Genomic DNA, 27,068 nt, shown 5'->3' on the forward strand with positions numbered 1-27,068 from the left:
CCCCTTTTCAGAACCATTCTCCCACCTGACCCACGCATGCCCCATTTTCCCACCAGCCCCAGGCCCCATATGGCCCCTTCTCAGACCCCAGTGACAGTCTACTTTTTCCATCCAAAAACCCCAGTCCCCTCCCCACCCGTCCCCTTCAACCATCCAAGAACCCCTTCCCCCTTCTCCCATCCGTGATCCCCTCCCCAACCCCAGTCCCCTTCAACCATCCAATAACCCCCTCCCCACCCCCTTCTCCCCTCCGTGAATACCCGTCCCACCTCAGTCCCCTTATCCCATCCAGGAACCCCAGTCCCCTCCCCCCCCGTCCCCCTCTCCCATCCGTGACCCCCTCCCCAACCCCAGTCCCCTTCAACCATCCAATAACCCCCTCCCCACCCCCTTCTCCCATCCGTGAATACCCCTCCCACCTCAGTCCCCTTATCCCATTCAAGAACCCCAGTCCCCTCCCCACCTGTCCTCTTCTCCCATCCGTGACCCCCTCCCCAACCCCAGTCCCCTTCAACCATCCAATAACCCCCTCCCCACCCCCTTCTCCCATCTGTGAATACCCCTCCCACCTCAGTCCCCTTATCCCATTCAAGAACCCCACCCCCTTCTCCCATCCGTGAACCCCCTCTCCATCTCCCCATTTGAGAACCCCCACCCTACCCTTCCCCCACCTGAGAACCCCCACCCTTCTCCCATCTGAGTCCCTCCCCCCCCGACCCACCTACCAGCTGAGCTCCATTCTGCCGCCCACCACCCTCACTGCCTTTAAAAAAACAATTTGGAAGCGTCGGAGAGACAGTGATAGGCAGCACCTCGCGTCTGCCCTGCTACTAAAAATCTCTTCGACATCGTTTGGGCCTTCCCCACATTGAGTCCCACCTGCCCTCGCGGTAATTGGAAGTTACCTCAGAGGAGAGCGGGACTCAATATGGGAAGGCCCAATGACGTCGAACAGATTTTAGTAGCAGGGCGGGCAGACGCGAGGTGCTGCCTGTCACTGTCTTCGGCGCTTCTAAATTGCGTTTTTAAAGGCAGGAGTGACAGGAGAGCAGCGACTCGGAGCACCCCCCCCCCTCCCGCTGACATCGGGGGGGGGGGGGGCGGACCGCCCCCTCCACGCCGTCGCGCATCGGATTCGTTGGGAGGGAGGGAGGGAGGACGGACTGGAGCTCGGGCGGGGCGACCTGAGGCGCGCGCGGGGCCCTATGCGGCCGCCTCGGTCGCCTCACCTTAAGACCGGTCCTGAATATGGCTAACTTAGACATAAGTATGAAAATACTTCCTTGCATGAACTGTGTCTAGAAGCACTTTTCTTTCTGGTCATGGTTTTGCTCCACCTTTGTCAGTGCTCACAAGGCACATGTGAATGTTTTTCTTTTTGCAAAAGGCATGCTGCCCCTAGACCATACTGCTTAGTTGTTCAATGAGGTGTTGCAGGCTGTTTTGTTGTTGTGCCATGGGTGTTGGATAACTCCTTAGGTAATGTAAAAATTGTAAAACTGTTATATTTACACTTAGGTTCCCTTTGTCTAATATTACATTTTGTTTAAAGATCAGAAGCCTTTCAGTTGACATAAATGCAATATTAGAGGAATTTTGAAAGGGGTCAAAAACTTTTTCACAGCACTGTATTCCTCAGAAATACTGACCTTTATAGTTACAACCGCTGTTCCCTCTAAGCTACATACCTTTTAATAAGAGGCTGTGCAGCAGTTATAGCCCATCATGCAGCCAGCAGCACTGGGACCTGCTCTGACTATCTCCTCCTGTACTACCCTGCCACCCTGCACCACTGCTTCTATTTTCTCAAACCAGGAGCAATGGCAAAACAAAAGGCAGCCACTGTGGGACCTCACTAAACATACCCGAGCTGCTGGTCCGCCCCTTTAGACGTCGCTTCTTGTTCTGGGTCAGAACTGCAGCCCTCGAGTATGCACAGTGTAGTCCCACGATGGATGTCTTTTGTTTTGCTGCTGCTGGTTTGGGAAAGAGGGAGCAGTGGAGGATGGAGGAGAGTGACGGCAAATGCTGGATGGAAGGCAGAGAGCGAGGGGCAGGCACTAGCTGGAAGAGGGGGAGGAGGAGAGCGAGGGGCAGGTATGAGAGGGGAGAGGGAGGCAGAGGCTAGATGGAAGGGGAAATTAAATAAAAAAGGGTCAGATGCTGGATTGGGGGGTGGGAAGAAGAGAATAGAGTGAATAAGAGGAAGTGAAATAGGAGAGCCAGGATGAGGGAAAGAGGTGGCAAGCTGTAGGTAGAGATAGTAAAAAGAGGGAAATTGAAGACTGGATCATAAAGAATTAAATCTGGACAGAGGCAGAAAATAAACTGAAGAAAACTAAAAGGAAAATAAGAGAGAAAAATGACAAATGTACAGAAAATCCTGGCGAGTGTTAAGAGAAGATGAAGAAAACAGAAACCAGAGACTGGGTTTAACACAATTGGGAAAAAATATGGCCAAAAAACAGAGGTAGGAAAAATGTTATTTGTACTTTCAAATAAAGTAGTGTGGTACCTGTGTTAAGCGTTAATAAAGAAAACATTATCTTGTTAAAATTTACTTTAAATAAAAAAAATTGTAAATGAAACCAAGATGTTATATTTTTGACGGTTTTGACCTTTTGAAAGCTTATTGAAAACTTTTAGTCCATTAAAATGGTATATTTCAAATTTGTTTTATATGTAGTTGTTATTTGTAATGTAGTGATTGGAATATGTTGGTTTTTGTAATTTACATTTTTGTTTTGCACAGTACAGGGGGACATACATCACTGTTTCTCTGGTGTTGCACTGTATGCAGAATCTGGCTTCTTGGGAGTTCGGTTTAATTTTTAATTCTGTTTTTAGTTCATGATTATACTGGGTGATGGTCTATGTTCTGTATCTGTGAAAGACATGGTTTTCTGTTAGCATTGACTGCAGGATCAGTTTGTATCAGTCTGGCTTGTTTAGTTTTCCAGTAGGTGTATTGATGATCTAGTGCCCACTGTAGTGTTAGAGCTGTTTTTTTCCTAGGTAGGTCCTTGTGTGATTCATGGAAGTTACTGCTATTATGGTATATTGGAATTGTTCTTTAGGTCCTGAGTGACATATGAAGTGTTTTCTATAGTAACATAGTAGATGATGACAGTTAGACCTGTAAAGTCCATCCAGTCTGCCCAACAAGATAAATTCGTATGTGCTACTTTATATGTATACATGACCTTGATTAACTTGCCATTTTCAGGGGGCAGACCATAGAAGTTTGCCTAGCACTAGGTTTGCTTCCCAATTATCAGTGTTGCCACCCAATCTCCGCTAAGCCTCTGAGGATCCATTCCTTCTGAACAGGATTCCTTTGTGTTTATCCCACACATTTTTGAATTCCGTTACCATTTTCATCTCCATCCCAAGTCCCATCTCCACCCTGTCCAGCGATTGGAGTTTATAGGAGCCCTGCTCGATACATGGAAGGTTCGAGCCTGCCTCCTAGAGACAAGAGCGGACAATCTTGTCTTCACATGAGATCAGCTCAATGGACTCTGACACACAGGAAGGTTTGAGCCTACCTCCCGGAGATGTTATACCCATGACATATCTTCACATGAGATCAGCTCAATGGACTCTAGTGTGTCTGTGGTATCAAGGCACAGGGAGTCTAGAAGATGTCATCCAAGTGTCCCCAGAGTTTGTACACTCTCTTCAGTGTAGATCATTCAATCCAATTTGACTCTGGGACTTCCATTTCAAATTCCTCAGCCACAAAAAGTACTGATGACAGATGCATCTCTGCTGGGATGTGGAGCTCATGTAGATGGGCTTCACATTCAAGGAGCTTGACCCTCCCAGGAAATGAATCTTTAAATCAATCTCCTGGAGCTTCGGATGATCTGGATTACTCTAAAGGCTTTCAGAGATCGGCTTTCTCACCAAATTGTTCTCATCCAAACAGACAATCACGTTGCAATGTATTACACCAACAAGCAAGGGGGCACCAGATCACACCCTCTCTGTCAGGTCATCTGGATGTTGGATTGGGCTCGCCAACATAGCATGTTCCTTCGAGCCACTTATCTGGCAGACTCAAACAATACTGTGGATAAAGCAGGATAAGGCAACCGCATGAGTGATCACTCTACATGGGCATAGCCCATAAGATCTACTGAGCATGGGGCACCTCCTTGGTGGATATTTTTGCCATTCAAATTTAACCACAAGTTCCCTCAGTTGTATTCCAGGCTTTGGGCCAGTGGAGGAGTAGCCTAGTGGTTAGGGTGGTGGACTTTGGTCCTGGGGAACTTAGAAACTGAGTTCGATTCCCGGCCCAGGCAGCTCCTTGTGACTTTGGGCAAGTCACTTAACCCTCCATTGCCTGCCGCATTGAGCCTGCCATGAGTGGGAAGAAGTGCGGGGTACAAATAAAAAAAAAAAAAAAAAAAAAGAATAGGCTAGCATCAGATGCCTACCTCCTCAATTAGGGGACAGGTCTTCTGTTTATGTATCCTGTGATACATCTACAGGAAAGACTTGTTGAAACTCAAGCAAGACTGTGGAACCATGATTCTGATTGTACCGTACTGGCCGCGGCAGATATGATTCCCTCTACTTTTGGAGTTATTCTCCGAAGAACCGTGGATATTGGAGTGTTTTCTGACCCTCATCATGCAGAATGAGGAGTCTCTTCTACATTCCAACCTCCAGTCTCTGGCTCTCACAGCTTGGATGTTGAGAGCCTAGAATTCGCTTTCTTTGGTCTTTTGGACAGTCTCCCGGGTCTTACTGGCTTCCAGGAAAGATTCCACTAAGAGGTGTTACTCTTTAATTGGAGGAGGTTTGCCTTCTGGTGTGAGAGGAAGCCTTAGATCCCCTTACTTGCCCTACATAGACCTTGCTTGAATACCTTCTACACTTATCAGAGTCTGGTCTCAAGACCAACTCTGTAAGTGTTCACCTTAGTGGAATTAGTGCTTTTAATCAACGTGTAGAAGGTAAGTCCATCTCTGGACAGCCTCTAGTTGTTCGCTTCATGAGAGTTTTTGCTTTTCTCAAAGCCCCCATCAAACCTTCACCAGTGTCATGGGATCTCAATGTCGTTCTCACCCAGCTAATGAAAGCTCCTTTTGAACCACTGAATTCCTGCTATCTGAAGTACTTGACCTGGAAGATCATTTTTTTGGTGGCTGTTACTTCAGCTCGTAGGGGTCAGTAAGCTTCAGGTTTTAGTGATTGATGCATCTTATACTAAGTTTCATAACAGAGTATTCTCAACATAAGTTCCTTCCGAAAGTGGTGTCGGGAGTTCCATCTGAACCAGTTGATTGTCTTGCCAACATTCTTTCCCCAACCGTATGCCCATCCTGGTGAAATCAACTTGCACAGCTTGGATTGCAAGAGAGCATGGCCTATTACATGGAGCAGACAAGGCCCTACAGACAGTCTGCCCAGCTTTTTGTTTCTTTTCATCCCAGCAGGATGGGGGTCACAGTCAAGAAACACACCATTCTATTTGGCTGACAGATTGCATTTCCTTCACTTATGCCCAAGCTGTGCTGGCCTTGGAGAGTCATGTCATGGCTCATTATGTAAGAGCCATGGCTGTGTCGGTAGCCCACTTGAGATCAGCCTCCATTGTAGAAACTTGCAAGGCTGTGGCATGGTCTTCACATTCACATCACACTACTGCCTTGAGCAGGATACCTGACATGACAGTGTTGCATAATCTGTTTGGGATCTAGAATCCAACTCTACCCTCCTAGGCCTGTTTCATTTTGTTCCAGGCTGCACTCTCATTCAGATTGTATATAGTTTCAGGTTAATCTGTGTTAAGTCCTCAAGTTGCGAGGCCCAGTTGACCAATGGTGGTGGTTTTTGGTGAGCTTGGATGCTAGGGATTCCCCACTTGTGAGAATGTATAAGCCTGCTTGTCCTCTGAAAAAGAGAAGATACTTACATGTAGCAGATATTCTTTGAGTTAAACAGGCTTTATATTCTCGCAGTCCCTCCCACCTCCCCTTGGAGTTGTCTCCTTTGTTATTTTTACTTTATTTTTTGTTATAGTATTAAACTGAGGAAACTATGTTCTCGCAACAGTTGGGAAGGCACTCGCACATGCATGGTGGAGCTTGTGCTCCACAAAGCTCTCATTATCTTTGGTAAATTCCAGACCGGGTGACGCGAATTGACATCACCCACTTGTGAGAATATAAAGCACTCTGTCCTCGGAGAATACCTGCTACAGGTAAGTATCTTCACTTTACTGTCATGGAATGCACAAAATTAACTCTTTTGGAAATATTGCATTCAAGGAGAACTAGATTTCCAATTAAGACGTGTCCTTCACTTCCAAATTAGCTAACTACTTTGTATTTTCTTCTCAATGAAAACATACCCCCTACCGTAACTCACTGGAGAAATCAAACATGGGAGATTGCTTCCATAGAAAAGCTCTCATATTTTAAAGGTAAAAAGTTAGTATGAATGAAGTTTTGGTGTGCATGTCTGTTATCACTGTGTTGAGAAATCTCTTCTATTTGTATCATTTGGATCAAATGTAAACATTTCTGTGCTGATTGTTATCCACTTATTTATTTCATGCTATTAAATAATGTCAGTTTCTCTAAGCCAGTGTGTGTTTTAGCTAATTGATGGTGCATGAATTTGCCATTTGCCTACGGTTTTTAAAATTTCTATATCTGGGTGATTAAAATGTTGTTCATAATTACATTGGTGAAAGCCATAAATTATCACTGAGGAAATGTAAATGTTGTAATACAGAAATTTAGATAGTTTTGTTTCTTTTGTAAAATATTAATGCAAGTTAATAGCATCTTGGTATTTGAGAATATATATATCACAGTAATAATGTTGTTCTTTCAAGTTCTCTTATCAAACAGGTAAATAAATCAATAGATGGGACAGCAGATGATGAAGAGGAAGGAGTACCTACCGATCAGGCAATTCGAGCAGGACTTGAATTGTTGAAGGTAAAGCTGTCTTCATTAAAAATAAAAACACTTTGTACTTAATAATGTGCAGCATAATTTCTCAAAAAAAAAAAAAGTAACTTCTAAATTGTTCATTTCTTGAGGAAGGCCTGTAATTTAGAGCAGTGTTAATAGATAGCATAAGAAAGAATAAGATGTTTTCCGCTGTATGGGTTTCCATGTATGAAGTCATGGTCGACCATATATTAATCACGTTCAACATTTGAGGTGATCAGTGATTCTTGAAGTAGTGTCAGGATAACTATACAGACATATAACTTCAAGTTTAAAGGTCAATTTAAAAATCATAGGCTTCGTTTTCAAAACGACTTATCTGTATAGTATAGGAGGTTACATGAACAAATCTTTTGCTTTAGAATTGCTTTCCCATTAGAAGCGTGCTTATTAGCTGTGTATGTCAATTTACAGTTAAAAGCTCTATGGATAAAGTGGTGTTGGCAGGGGGAATTTATGATGATAAAAGCCCCGTGTTGTTCCAAACAGCACTCTAACAATAGTGCTGGAGCAGCGTGGGGTTTACCGCCCCTATGATTAGAGATGATAACATGCAATTCCTTGTCATCAAGCAGATGCAGCCATTACAGATGGGTTGTGTCCATCAACCAGCAGAGGGAGATAGAGAGCACACTTTTTTCAGTGCCTCATACTAGCTTGCTCCACTGCCTCTCTTCAGTATTCTCTATCTCCCCTAGCAGAGTGGCTGCAGCTTCTTCGAGCTCCATCTAAAATCTGCCTGGAGGTTGCTCCTGTGCTTTTGCCAGTTGTTAGCAGGGGTGTTGGAGGCTATAGCAGCTTCACTTTAAAGGCACATAGGTTCGCCCTTTCCCTGCCTTACCCATACCTCTGTGGATGTGGACACATTGCTTAGCTTTCCCTGTCCTTCCCCACCAACAGTGGATGCAGGCACATAGGTTCGCCCTTTCCCTGCCTTTCCCACTCACCTGAGCCTCCGGAGTTCTATTTACCTCTGCTTTCCTCACAGCGTTAAAAAAAAAAAAAAAAGCGCTTAGATGCTGGAACAGAGGTTTTTCCTTGCCTTTTTCTGTGGGACCGGAGCTGTGATACTCGGTCCAGTGAGGTAAGAGTGTTTTCTGACTCCTCCGGGGTGGGCCCGCGATCGGGGCGATTTTGAATTTTACCGCCGTTTTCGGCGATGGCTGCGGAGACAGTAAAGCGCTGTTCCAAGTGTGGCAAGCGCAGATCAGCAGCTGGGCTCTGTAAATCGTGCTGTACAGACATTAGAGCCGGCCCGAGCATGGCGAGCGATGATTCTTCGCGCTCTGAGCTGGCAGTGGACGCCATTTTGAATTTACCACACGGCACGACCTCCGCTGAGACGGAGAGTCCTTAGCCCGGGCGGGAGGCCTCGAGTGAGGCTGATATGGGAGCTACTAGCCCGACAGAGTCGGGTGCCCAGGGTGAGTTTTTCTCCCCTGATTTTGTCTTATTAATTCATAAAGCATACATGCTTAAAAGAGCTCTCCCACAAAGCCCGGCATGGGCCTCTTCTATGCCCACCCCGGTGGATTCTAGCCCTGGGTATGCCTCTGAGGTGTTATTCCCTGATAATTGGCAGAAAATGAAGCGCAGAAAGGATCATTCCCCTTCAGAGAGTGGACTGCATCTCCATTTTACCCCCCGTGGTCGGGGCCGGGCTGCGAGGATTCAGTGGACTCTGGCAGTCCCTTCATGGTCTGAGGAGCCAGAGTCTGGTGCAGAAGTGGACTCAGGCATCGGACGATCCCTCCGCCAGTGAGGATTTTCCACCATGAAGAGCTGCTAGCGCTTATTTCTGATGCCCTGCAGGCTCTCTCTATTGAGGACCCTGCCGTGGCACAGCCTCCTCTGTGAATCCTAGGATGGCTAGTACCAAAAAGCCTGCTCGAGCCTTTCCTTTGCATGACTCCATCCAAGAGCTTATTTCGACTCAATGGGCTGACCCCGAGGGACCTTTGGAAGTTTCCAGGGCTATGGGGCAATTATACCCTCTGAGTGAGGAGCATATGGCTCGCTTTGCTATGCCTAAAGTGGATGCCCTAGTCACAGCTGTGACGAAGAGAACTACCCTCCCTGTTGAAGGAGGTGTTGCCCTGAAGGATATTCAAGACCGTAGACTGGAATCAGCACTTAAACGGTCATTTGAAATTGCAGGTCTCACTATTCGGGCGTCTGCATGCAGTTGTTATGCTGCTAGAGCCTGCCTGGCTTGGTTGCAACAGGCAGTGGAACAGCCCGGTGATGGAGCGGAGCCCTTTTCAGATGTGGCTCCGTGGATGGAGTAGGCCTTGTCCTTTCTTGCTGACGCCCTTTATGATATTGTCAGAGCTTCGGCTAAACACATGGCAGTAGCAGTGGCGGCTCGCCGTCTTCTTTGGCTACGGCATTGGGCGGCAGACATGGCCTCTAAGCAAAGGTTGGTGAAGTTGCCCTTTCAAGGCCTTCTCCTGTTTGGTGAGGAGTTGGAGAAAATTGTGAAGGGCCTGGGTGAGGCTAAACCCCAGCGCTTGCCCGAAGATAGGCCTCGGCCTTCCTCTAAGGGTGCGGCGGTCCACTCCTCTTACAGACCTCGCTTCCGTGAAGCTCAAAGGTACCGCCCGGGGCGTTCTGCTGTGTTCACTTCTCGTGTCTGTTTTTAGCAGAGGAACTCCTTTCGCCCGGACAAACGTTCCACAGCCACTGGCTCAAGGCCTGGAGTTCAGGGGCGACCCTCTCAATGATGGTGCGCCGCCCCTCTCCTCGAGTCCTGTCATCGGAGGACGTCTTTCCCTCTTTGCCGAGGAGTGGGCCAACATTTCCTCAGATCAGTGGGTCTTGGACCTGATCAGAGACGGTTACAGAATAGAACTCGATGCCCCTGTAAGAGACGTGTTTGTGGAGTCCCGATGCGGTTCTGCCGCCAAACGGGCGGCGGTAGAGGAGACTTACAACGGTCTGATTCAGATAGGGGCCGTGTACCCGGTAACCTCCAGCCCAACACGGCTGCGGCAGCTACTCCATCTACTTTGTGGTGCCGCGAAAAGGAGGGTCTTTTCGCCTATCTGGACTTAAAGAATAAACAAGTCCCTGAGAGTGCGGCATTTCACATGGAACCCTGCGCTCCGTCATTGCAGCGGTACAGACAGGAGAGTTTCTCACGTCTCGGACCTGAAAGAAGCTTACTTGCACATTCCAATTGGCCCCGCACCAGAAGTTTCTGAGGTTTGTGGTGATGGGAAAGCATTTCCAGTTCGGGCCTTTCCTATTGGCCTCGCCACAGCTCCCCGCACCTTTTCGAAGGTTATTCTGGTAGTAGCTGCCTTTCTAAGGCAATGAGGGTATAGGGTTCACCGTACCTGGACAAACTGGCTCATTCGAGCAAACTCTGCTGCAGAGAGTCAGCATGTAACAGCCAGAGTGGTCTCAGTACTGCAATCTCTGGGCTGGGTCATCAATTTGGCCAGAAGTCACCTGACCCCCTCGCAGTCTCTAGAATATTTGGGGGCCAGGTTCGACACAGCCATGGAACTGGTGCCCTGGCGAGAGCGCACCTGAGACCTCTACAGTATGCTCTACTCCAAAGATGGTCTCCAGTATCTCAGGATTACCAATGCAGACTCTCTTGGCTCCCTGCGGCCCGACTCAGCATGGAGTGGTGGCTCTCAGACAGCATGCTGTGGCGAGGAATGCTGCTGGCGCTCCCCGATTAGTGCCTAGTGGTGACAGATGCCAGTCTGAAAGGCTGGGGCGCACATTGCAAGGGGAAGCATGCCCAGGGTCTATGGACACCCAAGGAGTCTGAGTGGTCCATCAACCGCCTAGAGATGAAAGCGGTGTTTCAGGCGCTTCTGGCCTTTCAAGTGACCCTGGAGGCTTGGCTGTCAGAGTGATGTCGGACAACACTGACAGCAGTGGCCTACATAAATCGACAAGGTCGGCTCTAGCGCGCGGCCAAACAATTTGCACTGGGCGAGCTGCATCTACAGTTTCTGTCGGCAGCTGACATTGCAGGTCGAAGCAAGTGCAAGCAGATATCTAAGCAGGCATCAGATCGATCCAGCGGAGTGGAAACTTGCAGACGAAATGTTCCTGCAGATATGTGCCAAATGGGGTAAGCTCGTGATGGATCTAATGGCGACAAGCACAATGCCAAAGTCCGTGCTTCTTTCAGCAGACGGAGAGATCCTCGCGCGGCGGGGTGGATGCCTTGGCTCAACCCTGGCCTCCAAAGCCTACTGTATGTGTTCTCTCTGTGGCCCCTTGATAGGGCGAGTGCTGCATGCGGATTCGGCTGCATCAGAGAAGTGGTTCTCGTCGCACCTGATTGGCCCAGGAGGCCTTGGTATGCGGACCTCAGACAGATGCTCGTAGAGGATCCCCTTCAGTTACCTCTGGTTCCCAACCTGCGTCACAGGGTCCCGGTGACCACGGAGGATGCCGGCCGATTTGGTCTTATGGCCTGGCGATTGAGAGGGCGCAATGAGAGGCAGAGGCTATTCCAATAAAGTAATTACCACTCTCCTGCAAGCCCCGCAAGCGTTCCACTTCCGTGGCTCATGCCAGATTGGCGCCAGTTTGGTCTGGTGTGCTTCCAGAGAGATCACACCCCTGCGGGCTCCTGTCTCACCGATTCTGGACTTTTTGCAGGATGGTGTACATAAAGGCTTGGCCTATAATTCCCTGCGGGTGCAAGTGGCAGCGTTGGCTCCCTGCGTGGCAAGGTTGAAGGCGTGGTCTTTAGCTGCTCATCCGGATGTGGCACAGTTTCTCTAGAGGGGTGCTTCGGCTCGTCCCTCCCGTGCATGCACCTTGTCCAGCTTGGAAACCTGGGGCTAGTGCTGAAGGCCCTTCAGGGTGCTCCCTTTGAACCGCTTCGGCGTGCTTCAGAGAAGATTTGACACTGAAGGCGTCTCTGTTAGTCGCCATTACTTCGGCGAGATGGGTGTCAGAGCTCCAGGCGCTGTTCTGTAGAGACCCTTTTCTGCAGTTTTCAGAGTCGGGGTCACGGTTCGGACCGTGCCTTCGTTCTTGCCTAAGGTGGTTTCAGCATTTCACCTAAACCAACCTATTTTCTTGCCCTCCTTGTCGAGGAGGAGTTTTCCAGAATCTTTTGGGCAATTGCACCTGTTGGACATGCGCAGGACTCTGCTTGCAGTATCTGCGGAGTTACTCTTTCAGGACCTCTGATCATCTGTTTGTTTTGCTATCAGGTCCTCGCAGAGGGTCTCCAGCGTCTAAAGCCACTATTGCCCGCTGGCTTAAAGAATCTATCTTTCAGCTTATTTGCTTGCTGGCCGGCCTCCGCCTGATGCCTTTAAGGCGCATTCCACTAGAGGAATTTCCTCTTCTTGGGCTGAAACTGGAGCACTCTCTCTTCAAGAGATTTGTAGGTGCAGCAACATGGGCTTCTAAGTTCTCTATTGCCCGACATACAGGCTGGCTGTGGCTGCCAGGAGGGACGCACATTTTGGAGCGCAAGTGCTGGCGTGTGGTGTGGCTTGTTCCCACCCTATCTAGGGATTGCTTTATACATCCCATCTGTAATGGCTACATCTGCTTGATGACAAGGAATCCGGAAAATTAGGTTCTTACCGTGATAATTTTCTTTCCTTTAGTCATAGCAGATGCAGCCATGATCCCTCCCTGTCTGATGCTATCTGCCTGTAAATCTATTTCAGGTTCTGTTCGTGTTTCCTGGAGATTCCGTCCTTGGGAGAAAGTCGGAAAACAGTCTTCAGGATCTTGTTCACTAAAGGAGGATGACTTAATCTCCCTCCAGTTTAATGTTTTTGGAGGATGAGTTTATTCCCTCCAGTTATGTCTCAGTGGAGGATGGTTTATGCCTTCCGGGAGGATGTTTCATTCCCTCCATTCTGAGTTAATGCCCTTTGTTGTAGGGCCATCGTTCGCTGTGAGGAAAGCTCATGTTATTCCCTCTGCTGGTTGATGGACACAACCCATCTGTAATGGCTGCATTTGCTATGACTAAAGGAAAGAAAATTATCACGGTAAGAACCTAATTTTCCCATTTATGCACGCTATTATCTCTGATCATTGGGTAAAAGTGCAGGAGGATTCTCAGACACAAGACTCCTGCACTTGTTTGACAGGTCTGAGCTTTTGACAGCCTGGAACTGTCAAACACAGGGGATTTGAGGTCTGTGGGACCACCAGACCCTCTGAAATAGCAGTGTCCTTGTGGCCTAGTGATCCCACTGAACCCCCACCCCAAGCCAGCGATATGGGGAGCTTGAGGTCTGGTGGATCTCCAGTCCTCCCTACCACTTCCCCACACCCCAAAACAAGTTTACAGTGATCTCCAGCCCTCCAACCCCCCTTGCACCCCCACCCCCCAAAAAAAGCCCTGGTTGTCCCAGTGGACCGACAAAGCAAGTCTCCTCTCCCTTCTTCCACCCCTCTCCAAACTTGGTGGTCTATTGACCCTCTTCCCCCACACCCCTGTACCATTGTTGGAGGAGGGAGTAGTACCCTCTGTCCTCTTCTAGCGCCGCCTGAAATTGGTGGCGCCAGCCCTCCCCACAGCATCCTGGGAAGTGATGGATGGGCTTCACCACACACTCCCCTCCAAAAAGATACAGAGGGCGAGGAGGAGGACTGCTAGAAACACCAGGTTGGGGGGGGGGGTTGCTTGGTTTGCAGCCCACTAGGCCACCAGGGTTTTTTTTGAGGGGGTGTTAACTTGTATTGGGGGGGGGGGGGGGTCAGGGGGACTGGAGGTCCAAACGGACCTCCAGCCCCATGTCGCTGTCTGGGGTGGGGGAGAGAATGGAGGGTCTGCTAGCATGCAAATGCATTCTGGATAGGGCTCACCATTCTACCCCAATAGTCGCAAACTCTAACGTGAACGTCAGCTCTGAGCTAGTGTATGGGTTTGCTGTGGACAGCCCACCAATGTTTGTTACTCTGCCCGCTGCTCATCGGGAAGGAATGTTTGCATGCTACTTGCAGTAAGAGTCCTATTTAGCATGAATTGCATGCTACTTGCAGTCAGAGCCTGTGAGCGCGTTTTTGTGTGCTCCGGGGCTCTGATAATGGGGCAGTAGCTAGTACTGTGCTAATAGCCTCTAGTGCCCGTGTTTGCTTCTGATCATCGGTCCATTAGAGGTGTGCTAGAATCAAGGTCAATTGTTTTGTTTATATTAAAATAACTTATATCTGCTCAATAACAAATGTTCTAGGTGGATTTACAGCTGTCACATACACAATCGATATCATACCATACAAAACAAGTGTACATCAAAATATTAAAAACATTTCTTTATATGAATAGGCAAACTGTTTGAAAATATGCTTAAAGTATATGGGTAATTTTTGTAGCATTCCTCCAGACCAATCCAGATACTACAAGACTCTGCACAATCTGTTCTTTTTCTACCTGGTGTCTTTATCTTTATCTTTAAATTTAAGGCACGTTAAATGCTAATGCACCTATACATTTCTATGGGCACGTTAACGCTAACGCACCCATAGCGCACCTTGGTAAACATAGGCGTAGTTGTTTGTAGTACAGACTTAAATTTTTATTTTTTCCTTCACTTCTTTGTGACTAAGAATCTTCTTTTTTTTTCATGCGTCAATTAGAATTATTGTTTTTGCCTCTACCATGTTTGCGGAGTCCCCCAAGGCCAGGCACTTTCTTCTACTTACATTCAATCTTTGGGTATAAGCACGTTTCTATGCAGATGACATCCTTTTATTACATTACTAGTGGAACCATGCCTGTTTCCTCAACAATGAAACGGGCCCTAGGAAGGCTGTCATGTAAGCTTTTTTTTTTTCTCTCTCTCTCTCTTCTCCGTTCTCTCTCCCCTGCACTCCCCTCCATGTCCAGCGATTCTCCTCTTCTCCTGCCCTCCCATCCTTGTCCCGCGATTCTCTCCTCTACTGTCCTCCCATCCATGTCCATCAATTCTCCTCTGCCCTGCCCTCTCCTCCCTTCCCTTTCTCCCTCCCTCCGCTCGATGTCCTGCGATTCTCTTCTCCCCTCGATTTGTACCTGAATGTTCTCTGGCTGGCTGGTGCTGGCTTCCGTTCTGTTCGTAACATCCCTCCTGACGTCAGCTCGCCTCCAACGTTCCCTTCCCTCTCACTGTTTCTGCCCTTTGACGTCATTACGTCTTGATGCGAGGACGGGACAGTGAGGGGGAAATGGAACGTTGGAGGCTGGCTGACGTCAGGAGATGTTACGAACCCAGGCAGCCAGACATGGAACGTTGTAGGTGCAAATTATTATATAGGCTATGGACCCTTCTAACCCTGATTCTATCTTTGCTCAGTTGTGTTTAGATTGAGTCTCTTCTTGGCTGTCTGTAAATGGACCTGTTTTGTTAATCATTTGTCGAGTCTTTTAAATATATCGGTATTGTTGACCAAACTTGCACTTGACCTCCATTTTTCTGTTGTTTCTGAGCATTGTTTCTGTGCCTTTCAACGGTTCCAGACTATCCAACATCGATTTGATAAGTGTACTTAGGCAGTTCTCCATTCCTTTTTCACATCTCATTTGGATTATTGCCAGCCTTCCACAATATTTGTTAGTGTTTCCACTCAGTTCATAATAGGGGAAGTCTTATGCTGAAATTTTTTTTTTTTTTTTTAACCATGTATTGCTACTGTTTTATTAGCATCATTGACTGCCCCTTGGTTTTTGCTTCTCAATTTTAAATCTTCTGTTCACACTGTGTCCTCCATAAAGATGTTCACCAATTTATCGTCCTTGTTGATCCCCTTTAGGCTGTCCCGACATCTTCGCTCTTCTACTGTGGTGTTGGCTAAAACCACTGCTGGCTCGGGCACCCGTAGAATCAACCTGTAATAAGCATATATATATTTTTTTGCTTCAGTACTATGGAATCCCCCACCTTGTTATCTAAGTGTAGTGATCCATGTTAACTTTAAAGCCCTGCTTAAGATCTGTTAATTTTGCTTTTCTTTTATTTTTAGATAGGCATTTTGCAGTTACCCCTACGATTTTTTTTTTTATCCCTTACTGTTATACTTTTCTTTTTCTTTCTGTACTTTCCCTGTCCTGTCTAGGAATGGTGTTCTTTTCTATTAATTTTCTTTTAAAGTTTTTGAATTATAAATCATTTTGATGTGTTTACTAGTAATCGTATAACAAATTCCAAATAAACCGCGAGAGAGGGAGCACATTATATTTGTCACCTTTTCCAGGAAAACGCATTTTATTAGTTTACTCCTGAATCCCCTTTGAACTTCTGTCATCCTGACGACTGTTTTTTAGACTGCCACTTCCGCTTTACAAGTACTTGCATTTATTAAATGACTATCGTATTCCCACTCACTCTTTTAGGGCAGGGGTTTGGTCTTGAGCCTCTTTTCAAAGTACATTTGGTGTGCACACTTCACCATTTTATTATTATTATTTACTTGCACTTGTACCCCACATTTTCCAACCTATTTGCAGGCTCAATGTGGCTTACAAAGACCTGTTATGGATTGCCATTTTCAGGGTACAGAAGATACAGTTGGTGTTACAAAGATATTAAGGATTACAAGACGATATAATCAGCAGTTATATAGAAAGACAGTTAAAATAAGGGTGGAGTGTTGAGAAGTTGTAGTTAGTTATGGATTTTCGTAGTAGACTTTGTTGAAGAGATGTTTTCAAAGATTTGCGAAAGTTAGTTATCTCGTTGATTGTTTTCAGTTGTTTTGGTAGTGCATTCCACAACTTCGTACCCATGTAGGAAAAGCTGGATGCATGTATTAGTCTATATTTTAATCCTTTGCACTTGGGAAAGTGTAGATAAGAAAGTGCGGGCTGATCTTTTGGCATTTCTGGGTGGGAGGTCCTCGAGGTCTATCATGTATGACGGGGCATCTCCGTAGATGATTTTGTGAACACTCATGCATATCTTGAACGTGATACATTCTTTGAGTGGGAGCCAGTGTAGTTTCTCTCTTAGTGGTTTTGCACTTTCGTATTTTGTTTTGCCAAATATGTCTGGCTGCAGTATATCTGGCTGCAGTATTCTGGGCAGTTTGAAGTTTCTTGATGATTTGTTCTTTGCATCCAGCGTAAAGTGCATTGCAGTAATCCAGGTGGCTTAGTACCATTGATTGTACCAGGTTTTGAAAAATGGCCCTTGGGAAGAATGGTTTTACTCTTTCAAGTTTCCACATGGAGTGGAACATTTTCTTAGTTGTATTCTTCACGTGGTTTTCAAGTGTTAGATTTCGATCAATGGTAACTTCAAGAATTTTCAAAGTGTTTGAGACCGGGAAGGGGAAAAGTTTGGGGTGGTTATGGTGGAGAATTTACTTGTTATGTTGTGAAGTGAGGTAAAAGGCATTGTGTTTTTTCTGCGTTGAGTTTTAGCTGAAATGCATTCGCCCAGGAGTGCAGGATTTGGAAGCTTTGGTTGATATCGTTGGCGATTTCCTTTAGTTCGTGTTTGAACGGGATATAGCTCGTGACATCATCTGCATATATGTATGGATTCAGGTTTTGATTTTCTAGTAGTTTGGCTAGGGGTATCATCATTAGGATAAAGAGGGTTGGTGAGAGGGGAGATCCTTGGGGAACTCCACATTCCGGTGTCCATGAGTCTCATTTCACCTCGTTAGTTATTATTTGGTATGATCTTGATGTCAGGAATCCTCTAAACCAGTTAAGAACGTTACCTCCAACTCCAAAGGAATCCAGGATGTGTAATAGTATTCCATAGTTGACCATGTCGAAGGCACTGGACATGTCAAATTGTAAAAGAAGTATGTTGTTGCCAGTTACAATTGTTTGTTTAAATTTATTCATTAAAGTTACTAATACTGTTTCGGTACTGTAGTTCGATCGAAATCCTGATTGAGATTCATGTAGAATTGAGTATTCAGGTGGTTAGTGAGCTGTTTCGTCACTGCACCTTCCATGAGCATGGTTATCAGCGGGATCAATGCTACTGGGCGATAGTTGGTTAGGTCATTTGTATTTTTCTTTGCATCTTTAGGTAAAGGTGTAAGTAGAATGTTTCCTTTATCTTTCGGAAAGAGACCATTTTGTAGCATGTAGTTCATGTATCTCGTGAGGTCTGTTTTGTATTGTTGAGGGGCAGCCCGTGTAAGAATGCTAGGGCAGATATCTAATTTGCATTGTGATTTGGTGTATCTTTTAAGCAATTGGGAGATGCTCTCGATCGATAGTGTGTCAAAGTTGATCCATGATCGGTCTGCTGGATGTTCCCCAGGTGTTGGGTCCAAACACTCAAGGAGGTTTACATAATAATCCATTGTGTTGATGGGTATCATGAGACGTAACTTTATTATTTTCTCTTTGATGTAATTTGCAATGTTGTTTGCCGATGGAGTGTCTGTGTTATTAGAGGTAACCGGAGTGGTATTTAGTAATTTATTTACAAGTTGGAAGAGTTTGTGTGTCCTTGTAGCCCAGTCCAATTTGAGTTTTATAGTAAGATCTTTTAGTTTGTCTGATGGTATATTTGTATTCTCTCTGTAGTTGTTTCCAGTCGTTGAATGTAGAGTCGTCTTTTTTCTTAATCCAGGCTCGTTCTAATCTTCTGACTTGCGTTTGTAATTCCTTAAGTTCTTCGGTAAACCAGTGTATTGAGTTTTTACTATGTGAGGTTCTGGTTTGGAGTGGTGCTATGTAATCTAGTATGATTTTACATCTGTTGTCCCAATCATAAAGAAATTGGATTGACTCTGTTGGTGTTGTCCATTCATTGATATAGAATTTTTGCCAAAATGTTGTTGGGTCTATTTTGCCTCTCGTAGTATAGGTTATTAGTTCTTGTTTATGTTGTGAGTTTTTTGTTCACCAGCGAAGAGAGAGATTTGCTTTGTAGTGATTGGACCAAGGTACGGCTGTCCATTTTGTATCTTTTAGTGTGATATTTAGTTCTGGTGAAAGTTCGTATGTAATGATGTCTAGTGTGTGTCCTTTAGTATGGGTGGGTTGTGTGTTTGGCCAGTGAAGCTCCCAAAGTTGGAAGAAGTCCTTGCATTCAGCCACATTTGTTATGTTGTTATCCTCAGGATGGAGGTTGATGTCTCCTACTATAAGAAGGTTTTGGGTTGAGACACAAGTGTTCGATATGAAGTCCATAAAATGTGTTTGGCATTCTTGCCAGTTGCCTGGTGGTCTATAGAACAGGATAAAGTTATGGTGGTCTTGTAGGGTTGGGTGGTTGATTCTAACTGAAGCGATTTCAAGTTGGGGAAGTATGGATTCGGCTGTTGTTGTGACGGTGAATTGGGATTTATAGATTATAGCTATGCCTCCTCCTCTTTTTCCATTCCTTGTCCAGTGGGTGATTTTGTACCCTGGGGGGCATAGCTCTAAAATTATGGGATCTTTGGAGTCATGGATCCAGGTTTCACTTAAAAATAGAAAATCGAGATTGTCTGTTGTGATCCAGTCTGTTATTGTAGTAGTTTTGTTAACGGCAGATCTGGCATTTACATACCCCATTTGTATTAGTTGGTGAGGTTCATTTGGGCTCGGGGCTGTGATGATTTTTTGGTAGCATTTCTTTGGCCTACTTGATTTATGTACTTGTATTATTATTCAGTCTCTTGATAAACCTCTGTTCACTCACAGGGTTTAGCAAAGCAGTTTACAATATATAAAGTAGAGGAAAAAAGAAGAGGAAGGAAAGGAAGTGAAAAAGAAAGTAAGTCAGAGAAGAAGGAGCCTTAGGGATAGTATGTGACATAGGCAGGTAGATGTTTAATTTAAGGACTGTGAGGATGGATAGACAAGCAATAGGCTGGTTAGAAAAGCCAGGTTTTAAGCAGCTGTTTACAGGTAGAAAATGGGGATGCCATGCTGAGTTAAAAATATAACGCGTTCTAGCAGATGGTATATCTTAATTTTTTTTTTTTTAAGGCAGAACTTCATGTCTACATTGATGTAATATGTATGTCCTTTTTAAATACATTTTTATACACACTTTGTGCATTTTTATGACAATACCCTTGCTTACTTTATAATATACATTTAAAAAAGAAAAAGCATACCACTGCCATGAACATTCATGCTTTATATCTGTACATGTATTGATTATATTTAAGAATTCATAAGTCTTTATTTTTATTCATGTATGAGTTGTATTTAATTTTTACTTTTTAAATTCTATTCATTTTAAATTAAGTTATGGTGCAAGTATATTTGTTCGTACTCATATCATTCTTACTTTTAGATTTGTTTGACCCCTGAGGTTTTGCTGAAACATGGCCGTGTCGGGTCGTTTTACAACTTTTTATCATTAAAACTGACATTTCTACATCCTCTTCGAGTCTGCCTCACTGGGTGACTAGAGTTGGATTGAGGAAGAGCACTAGATGTGGTAGATTTAGATTTTAACAAATCTTTTCACATGGTTCTGCATAGATGATTAATAAACTGAGTGCCCTCGGCATGAGTGATCGAATTAGGAACTGGTTGAGAGGAAGGTGACAGAGGGTAGTGGTAAATGGGAGCTCATTCTGAGGAAAAAGATGTTCCCAGCGGTGTGCAGCAAGGTTCAGTTTTATATTGTAAACTCTATAGAGGCCGTATGGACATTGTGGTATATCAAGTGCTGGAAATAAATAAAACATTTTTGTAAGCAGGGTTGTCTGGTAAGATTTGCCTCTTTGCCAATGATACCAAAATCTGCAATAGGGTAGGTGTGGATATCATGAGGAAGGACTTAGGGAAGCTAAAGGAATGATCTGGAATTTGGCAGTTTAGATTTAATGCTAAAAAATTCAGGGCCACATATTTGGGCTGCAAAAACCCGAGGGAACAGTACAGTTTAGGTGATGAAGAACCTTTCTGCACCAAAGAGGAGCGGGACTTGGGTGTGATTGTATGTGATGATGATAAGGTGGCCAAATAGGTAGAAAAGGTGATGTCAAAAGCTAGGAGGATGCCTGGGTGCATAGGGAGAGGAATGGCCAGTAAGAAAAAAAAAGGTGATGCCCCTGCATAAGACTCTGGTGAGATCTCATTTAGAATATTGTATACGATTTTGGAGAACACACCTTACATAAGTACATAAGTAGTGCCATACTGGGAAAGACCAAAGGTCCATCTAGCCCAGCATCCTGTCACCGACAGTGGCCAATCCAGGTCAAGGGCACCTGGCACGCTCCCCAAACGTAAAAACATTCCAGACAAGTTATACCTAAAAATGCGGAATTTTTCCAAGTCCATTTAATAGCGGTCTATGGACTTGTCCTTTAGGAATCTATCTAACCCCTTTTTAAACTCCGTCAAGCTAACCGCCCGTACCACGTTCTCCGGCAACGAATTCCAGAGTCTAATTACACGTTGGGTGAAGAAAAATTTTCTCCGATTCATTTTAAATTTACCACACTGTAGCTTCAACTCATGCCCTCTAGTCCTAGTATTTTTGGATAGCGTGAACAGTCGCTTCACATCCACCCGATCCATTCCACTCATTATTTTATACACTTCTATCATATCTCCCCTCAGCCGTCTCTTCTCCAAGCTGAAAAGCCCTAGCCTTCTCAGCCTCTCTTCATAGGAAAGTTGTCCCATCCCCACTATCATTTTCGTCGCCCTTCGCTGTACCTTTTCCAATTCTACTATATCTTTTTTGAGATACGGAGACCAGTACTGAACACAATACTCCAGGTGCGGTCGCACAATGGAGCGATACAACGGCATTATAACATCCGCACACCTGGACTCCATACCCTTCCTAATAACACCCAACATTCTATTCGCTTTCCTAGCCGCAGCAGCACATTGAGCAGAAGGTTTCAGCGTATCATCGACGACGACACCCAGATCCCTTTCTTGATCCGTAACTCCTAACGCGGAACCTTGCAAGACGTAGCTATAATTCGGGTTCCTCTTACCCACATGCATCACTTTGCACTTGTCAACATTGAACTTCATCTGCCACTTGCACGCCCATTCTCCCAGTCTCGCAAGGTCCTCCTGTAATCGTTCACATTCCTCCTGCGACTTGACGACCCTGAATAATTTTGTGTCATCGGCGAATTTAATTACCTCACTAGTTATTCCCATCTCTAGGTCAGTCCAGAGGGTGGCTGCTAAAATGGTCAGTGGTCTTCATCATATGAGGACAGACTTAAAGATCTCAATATGTATACTCTGAAAGAAGGGCGGGAGAGGGGAGATATGATATAGAGGCATTTAAATACCTACATGGCATAAGTACACAAGAGGCAATTCTCTTTCAATTGAAAGAGGGGGAGGGGGAATAAACTCAGAAGTAACCTGAGAAAATACTTCTTCATGAAAAAGTGTGAATTCGAGGAATGGCCTCTTGGTGGAAGTGATGGAGATGAAAACAGTATCTGAATTCAAAAGAGTTTGGGACAAGTACATAGGATTTCTAAGGGAGTAAAAGGGAGAGTAGATGGCATGGATAGGCAAACTGGATAGGCCATATGGTCTTTATCTGCCTACATTTTTCTGTGTTTCAATGAGCTAGAGAGGTCTGTAGGTCTTTGTATGATCTGAGATGTTTTGTAACTTCCAAGATGAGTTGTTGCTGCACACAGAGTAATTTTGGCAGGCTGGCTACTCCTGGGAAGATTAACCACTGTTCCAAGCAGGGGCAGTCGCTTTGCCCTTCCAGGGGCCCATGGTGCTCCCTCCTGCTCCCTGTTATTGCTGCGATCTGACTACTTTGCTTCTCCTCCCCCAAGCTGCAGGGTACCCTCCCAGCACATACCCGAAGCCACCCTAGTGGTCTAGTGGATTCTTCAGGGCAGAAAAGATCCCCAGTCTTTCCTGCCTGGTGCTGACGCGGTGCTGACCCTCTTGCGTCCACGTCGCTCCAATGAAGTCTTGTGAGGCTGCTGTTAGAAGTCTCAGCAGCCATTTTAAAGAAGATGCTGCATCAAGAGGGTCATCGCTGCCAGCGGACAGGAAACACTGGGGATCTTGTCTGCTCTGAAGACTCCACTAGACCACCAGGGTGACTTCAGGTATGTGCCGGGAGGGCACCCTGTGGCTCAGGGAGTGGGGAGGAGGTCTGGAATAGGTGAATGGGAGGGGAGGATGATATAATAAAAATAAAAATCAAGGTAATATATGTTTCCCCTTCTCGAGCAGCCGGATCCCTGTGCACTCAAGCTGCTGTATGTACATTCTTTCTTTATTGTTGGTGGAATTTTTGTTTAATCTCACTTAGATTTTCAAACATCCCGGCTTGTGCATACGGATTGTACAAAGAGGAGATATAATAAGTAGAGTACTAATTTGTTATAAATCGTAATCAGTGTGTTATTTGGAGGGGCTAGTTAAAGGGACACCCTAATACTATTATATTCGTACAGAACTTTTTTTTTTCTCCTAGTAAAGAGCCACTAAACAGATGACATGAGAATCAGATTTTCAACATTCAGAGTTTCTATTTATTTACTTATTTATGGCATTTTATCCCACATTAAACATGAATTAGATTGAAACCTGGGAGCATTTAAAATCTTTTTTTTTTTCCTGTGCCTACGACGGCCGTGGCCAGAAGGATGCTAGGCTGCATAGAGAGGGGCATAACCAGCAGAATAAAGGAGGTGTTGATGCACCTTTACAAGTTGTTGGTGAGGCCCCACTTGGAGTATTGTGTTCAGTTTTGGAGGCCGTATCTTGCTAAAGATGTGAAAAGACTGGAAGCGGTGCAAAGAAAAGCTACAAAAATGATATGGGATTTACGTTGCAAACCGTAAGAGGAGAGACTTGCTGACCTGAACGTGTATACCTTGGAGGAAAGGAGAAACTGGGGTGACATGATACAGACGTTGAAATATTTGAAAGGTATTAATCCGCAAATTAACCTTTTTCGGAGACAGGAAGGCGGTAGAACTAGAGGACATGAATTGAGATTGAAGGGGGCAGACTCAGGAGTAATGTCAGGAAGTATTTTTTTACGGAGAGGGTGGTAGATATGTGCAGTGCCCTCCTGCGGGAGGTGGTGGAGATGAAAACGGTAATGGAATTGAAACATGCGTGGGATAAACACAAAGGAATCCTGTTTAGAAGGAAAGGTTCAGCGGAATCTTAGTGGAGATTGGGTGGCGACGCCGGTAATTGGGAAACAAAACGGGAGCTGGGCAGACTTCAACGGTCTACGCCCTGATCGTGACTGAATAGATAGGGATGGGCTGGAGTGTAAATTTTAAGGGGCTTCAACGTTAGCTTCAGAACTTAGTACAAGAACAGTACTGGGCAGACTTCTACGGTCTGTGCCCTGAGAATGGCAAGGACAAATCAAACTCGGGTATACATATAAAGTATCACATACCGTCTAAAATGAGTTTATCTTGTTGGGCAGACTGGATGGACCATACATGTCTTTATTTGCCGTCATTTACTATGTTAACTATGTAAAAGAAAAGATGGCACGTGGGAACTTGCTCCTTTTGCTTTGTGGAATTTTTTTTTATTTTTGTTACATTTGTACCCCGCGCTTTCCCACTCATGGCAGCCTCAATGCGGCTTACATGGGGCAATGGAGGGTTAAGTGACTTGCCCAGAGTCACAAGGAGCTGCCTGTGCCTGAAGTGGGAATCGAACTCAGTTCCCAAGGACTAAAGTCCACTACCCTAACCACTAGGCCACTCCTCCACAGAGAAGGTATTGATTAATGAGGGAAGGGTTTTGTTTGTGAAGAACTGTCCAGAATCAGTCTAAATGTGCCAACATTGTCCAGTTCAGCACACTACTAGCAGCCAAGTTCATACAAAGTTAATTATGTTCAGTGGAAAATAAGTCTGTTGGCTCAGGCTGTTTGCTATGTGAATATTCAATCACTGTTTCAGTATTGCTAACAAGTATTATATATTAAGTGGATTTGTTTTAATGTATTTATCCAGTCCTCATATGCACACAATTTTGCTTTTTAAACCTAAAGGTTTCAAATTATATCATTGTGCTTATTCAAATTAGTTTTTCTGTACAAGTTTTGCTTGATTTGTCTTTTTTTGAAATAAAAAAAATGTTTAAAACAAATCTTGCTAACTAGGGACGGGGTTAGGTGGGACGGGGGGCCCCACTGAACTAGTCTGCACTGGGCCCCTTAATTGCTAAGACTGGCCCTGGTTCCAAGTCATCTTCATTTGGAGTTCAGTGGAGTGCTGGAGCTTTAGAAATGGTTTTGTGACCCTTTCCAGACTGATGTTCTTGAAAAATTTTTCTCATCTTTTTTTGGAATTTCCTTTGACTGTGGCATAATGTTCTTGTAGAAACTTTGTGGTGAGTATATCACTCTCATGGTGAGGGTTAGATTCAACAGAACTGGATGTAATCAAGCCTGGCTCTGTTGAATTAGCTGATTTAATTATCAGTTAATTTTGGTCTGTTGATTGATTAAGGGGAGCAGATACTTTTTCACATAATTAGTATGGGTTTTGACTAACTTTGTTCCTTAAATAAATGAAGTAATTTAAAAACTGTGATATGTTTACTCATGTTCCCTTTATATAATACTACATTTTGTTTAAGGATTAGAAACCATTCAGTGTGGCATGCGTGCATTAATAGGGGAAATCAGGAGGGGGAAAATTTTCACATCACTGTGTGTGTGTATCTAACTACTACTACTACTTAACATTTCTAAAGCGCTACTAGGGTTACGCAGCGCTGTACAGTTTAACATAGAAAGACAATCCCTGCTCAAAGAGTTTACAATCTAAAGGACAAGTGAACAGTCAGTCCGATAGGGGCTGTCAAATTGGGGCAGTCTGGATTTCCTGAAAGGTAAGAGGTGCCGAAAGCAGCACTGAAGAGGTGGGCTTTCAGCAAAGACTTGAATATGGGTAGGGAGGGGGCTTGGCGTAAGGGCTCAGGAAGGTGGTTCCAAGCATAGGGTGAGGGGAGGCAGAATGAGCGGAGCCTGGAGTTGGCTGTGGTGGAGAAGGGCACTGAGAGGAGGGATTTGTCTTGTGAGCGGAGGTTTCGGGCGGGAACGTAAGGGGAGATGAGGGTAGCGAGGGGCAGCAGACTGAGTGCATTTGTAGGTAAGAAGGAGGAGCTTGACCTGAATACGGTATGTGATTGGAAGCCAGTGAAGTGACCTAAGGAGAGGGGTGATATGAGTATAACGGTTCTGGCGGAATATAAGACGTGCGGCATAGTTCTGAACAGATTGAAGGGGGGATAGATGGCTAAGTGGGAGTCCGGTGAGGAGTAAGTTGCAGTAGTTAAGGCGAGAGGTAATGAGAGCGTGGACGAGAGTTCGGGTGATGTGTTCAGAGAGGAGAGGGCGAATTTTGCTGATGTTAAAGAGGACGTCAGAGGACGGAACAGAGAGGGGAAGGAACGCTGCGCTGGAAGTGAGCTGACGAGAAGACTCCTATAACAAAAGCAGAGGAGAGTTGATGGACACGGGGGGGGGGGGGGGAGGTGAGGGGAGAGGAAGGTTGCTGGACATGGCTGGTTGGAGGGGAGGGGATGGAAGGGGAGAGAGACCGGTTGCTGAACATGGGAGGACAGGGGGGAGAGAGGACGGTTGCTGGACATGGGAGGGCAGGGGAGAGAGGAGGATTGCTGGGCATGGGTGCATGGAGGGGAGGTCAGGGGAGAGAAGAGGGTTGCTGCACATGGAGGGGGAGGGCAGGTCAAGGGAGAGAAGAGGGTTGCTGCACATGGATGGATGGAGGGGAGGGCAGGGAGAGAGGAGAATTGAGTATGGATGGAGGGGAGGGAAGGAAAGACAGGAAGGAGATGCACATGGATGGAGGGGAGACAGAAGACATTCTGGACATGGATGAAGGGGAGGGAACACAGAGGAAGGAGATGCACATGGATCGGAAGGGAGAGAGAAGAAATGCTGGACATCCGACTCATTTTTTCTTCGGCTGTTCCACTACAATGTTAAAAACAAAAATCTCACCCGTTTTAACGGGCTTAACGGCTAGTTTCAATATAAATATATAGATACACACAATTTTAGGTTCAGAGAGAAAGTTAGTGCCATTCTTTTTGTTGTTCTAAGATTAGATTGTATGAATTATTTAATCAAATCAATCTGTCTCAAATATATTTAGTTTCTCCAATAAAAAAGATATTACCGTCCAGCTCCTGTCTAGCTTCTATTTCTATTTTGGATTGTCACAGCAAGTACAGTG

The 27,068-nt window shown here is 45.3% G+C and overlaps 1 protein-coding gene across 1 annotated transcript in view; it reads left to right on the forward strand.

The window, feature by feature from the left end:
* Positions 1 to 27,068, forward strand: part of PDS5B (PDS5 cohesin associated factor B) — a 536,259-nt gene that overhangs the window by 333,434 nt on the left and 175,757 nt on the right. The window contains 1 exon segment of the mRNA XM_030200370.1: positions 6,857 to 6,962. Coding sequence (XP_030056230.1) covers positions 6,857 to 6,962 — 106 coding nt within the window.

This window comes from Microcaecilia unicolor, chromosome 4, assembly GCF_901765095.1.
Source record: "Microcaecilia unicolor chromosome 4, aMicUni1.1, whole genome shotgun sequence".
Taxonomy (NCBI): domain Eukaryota; kingdom Metazoa; phylum Chordata; class Amphibia; order Gymnophiona; family Siphonopidae; genus Microcaecilia; species Microcaecilia unicolor.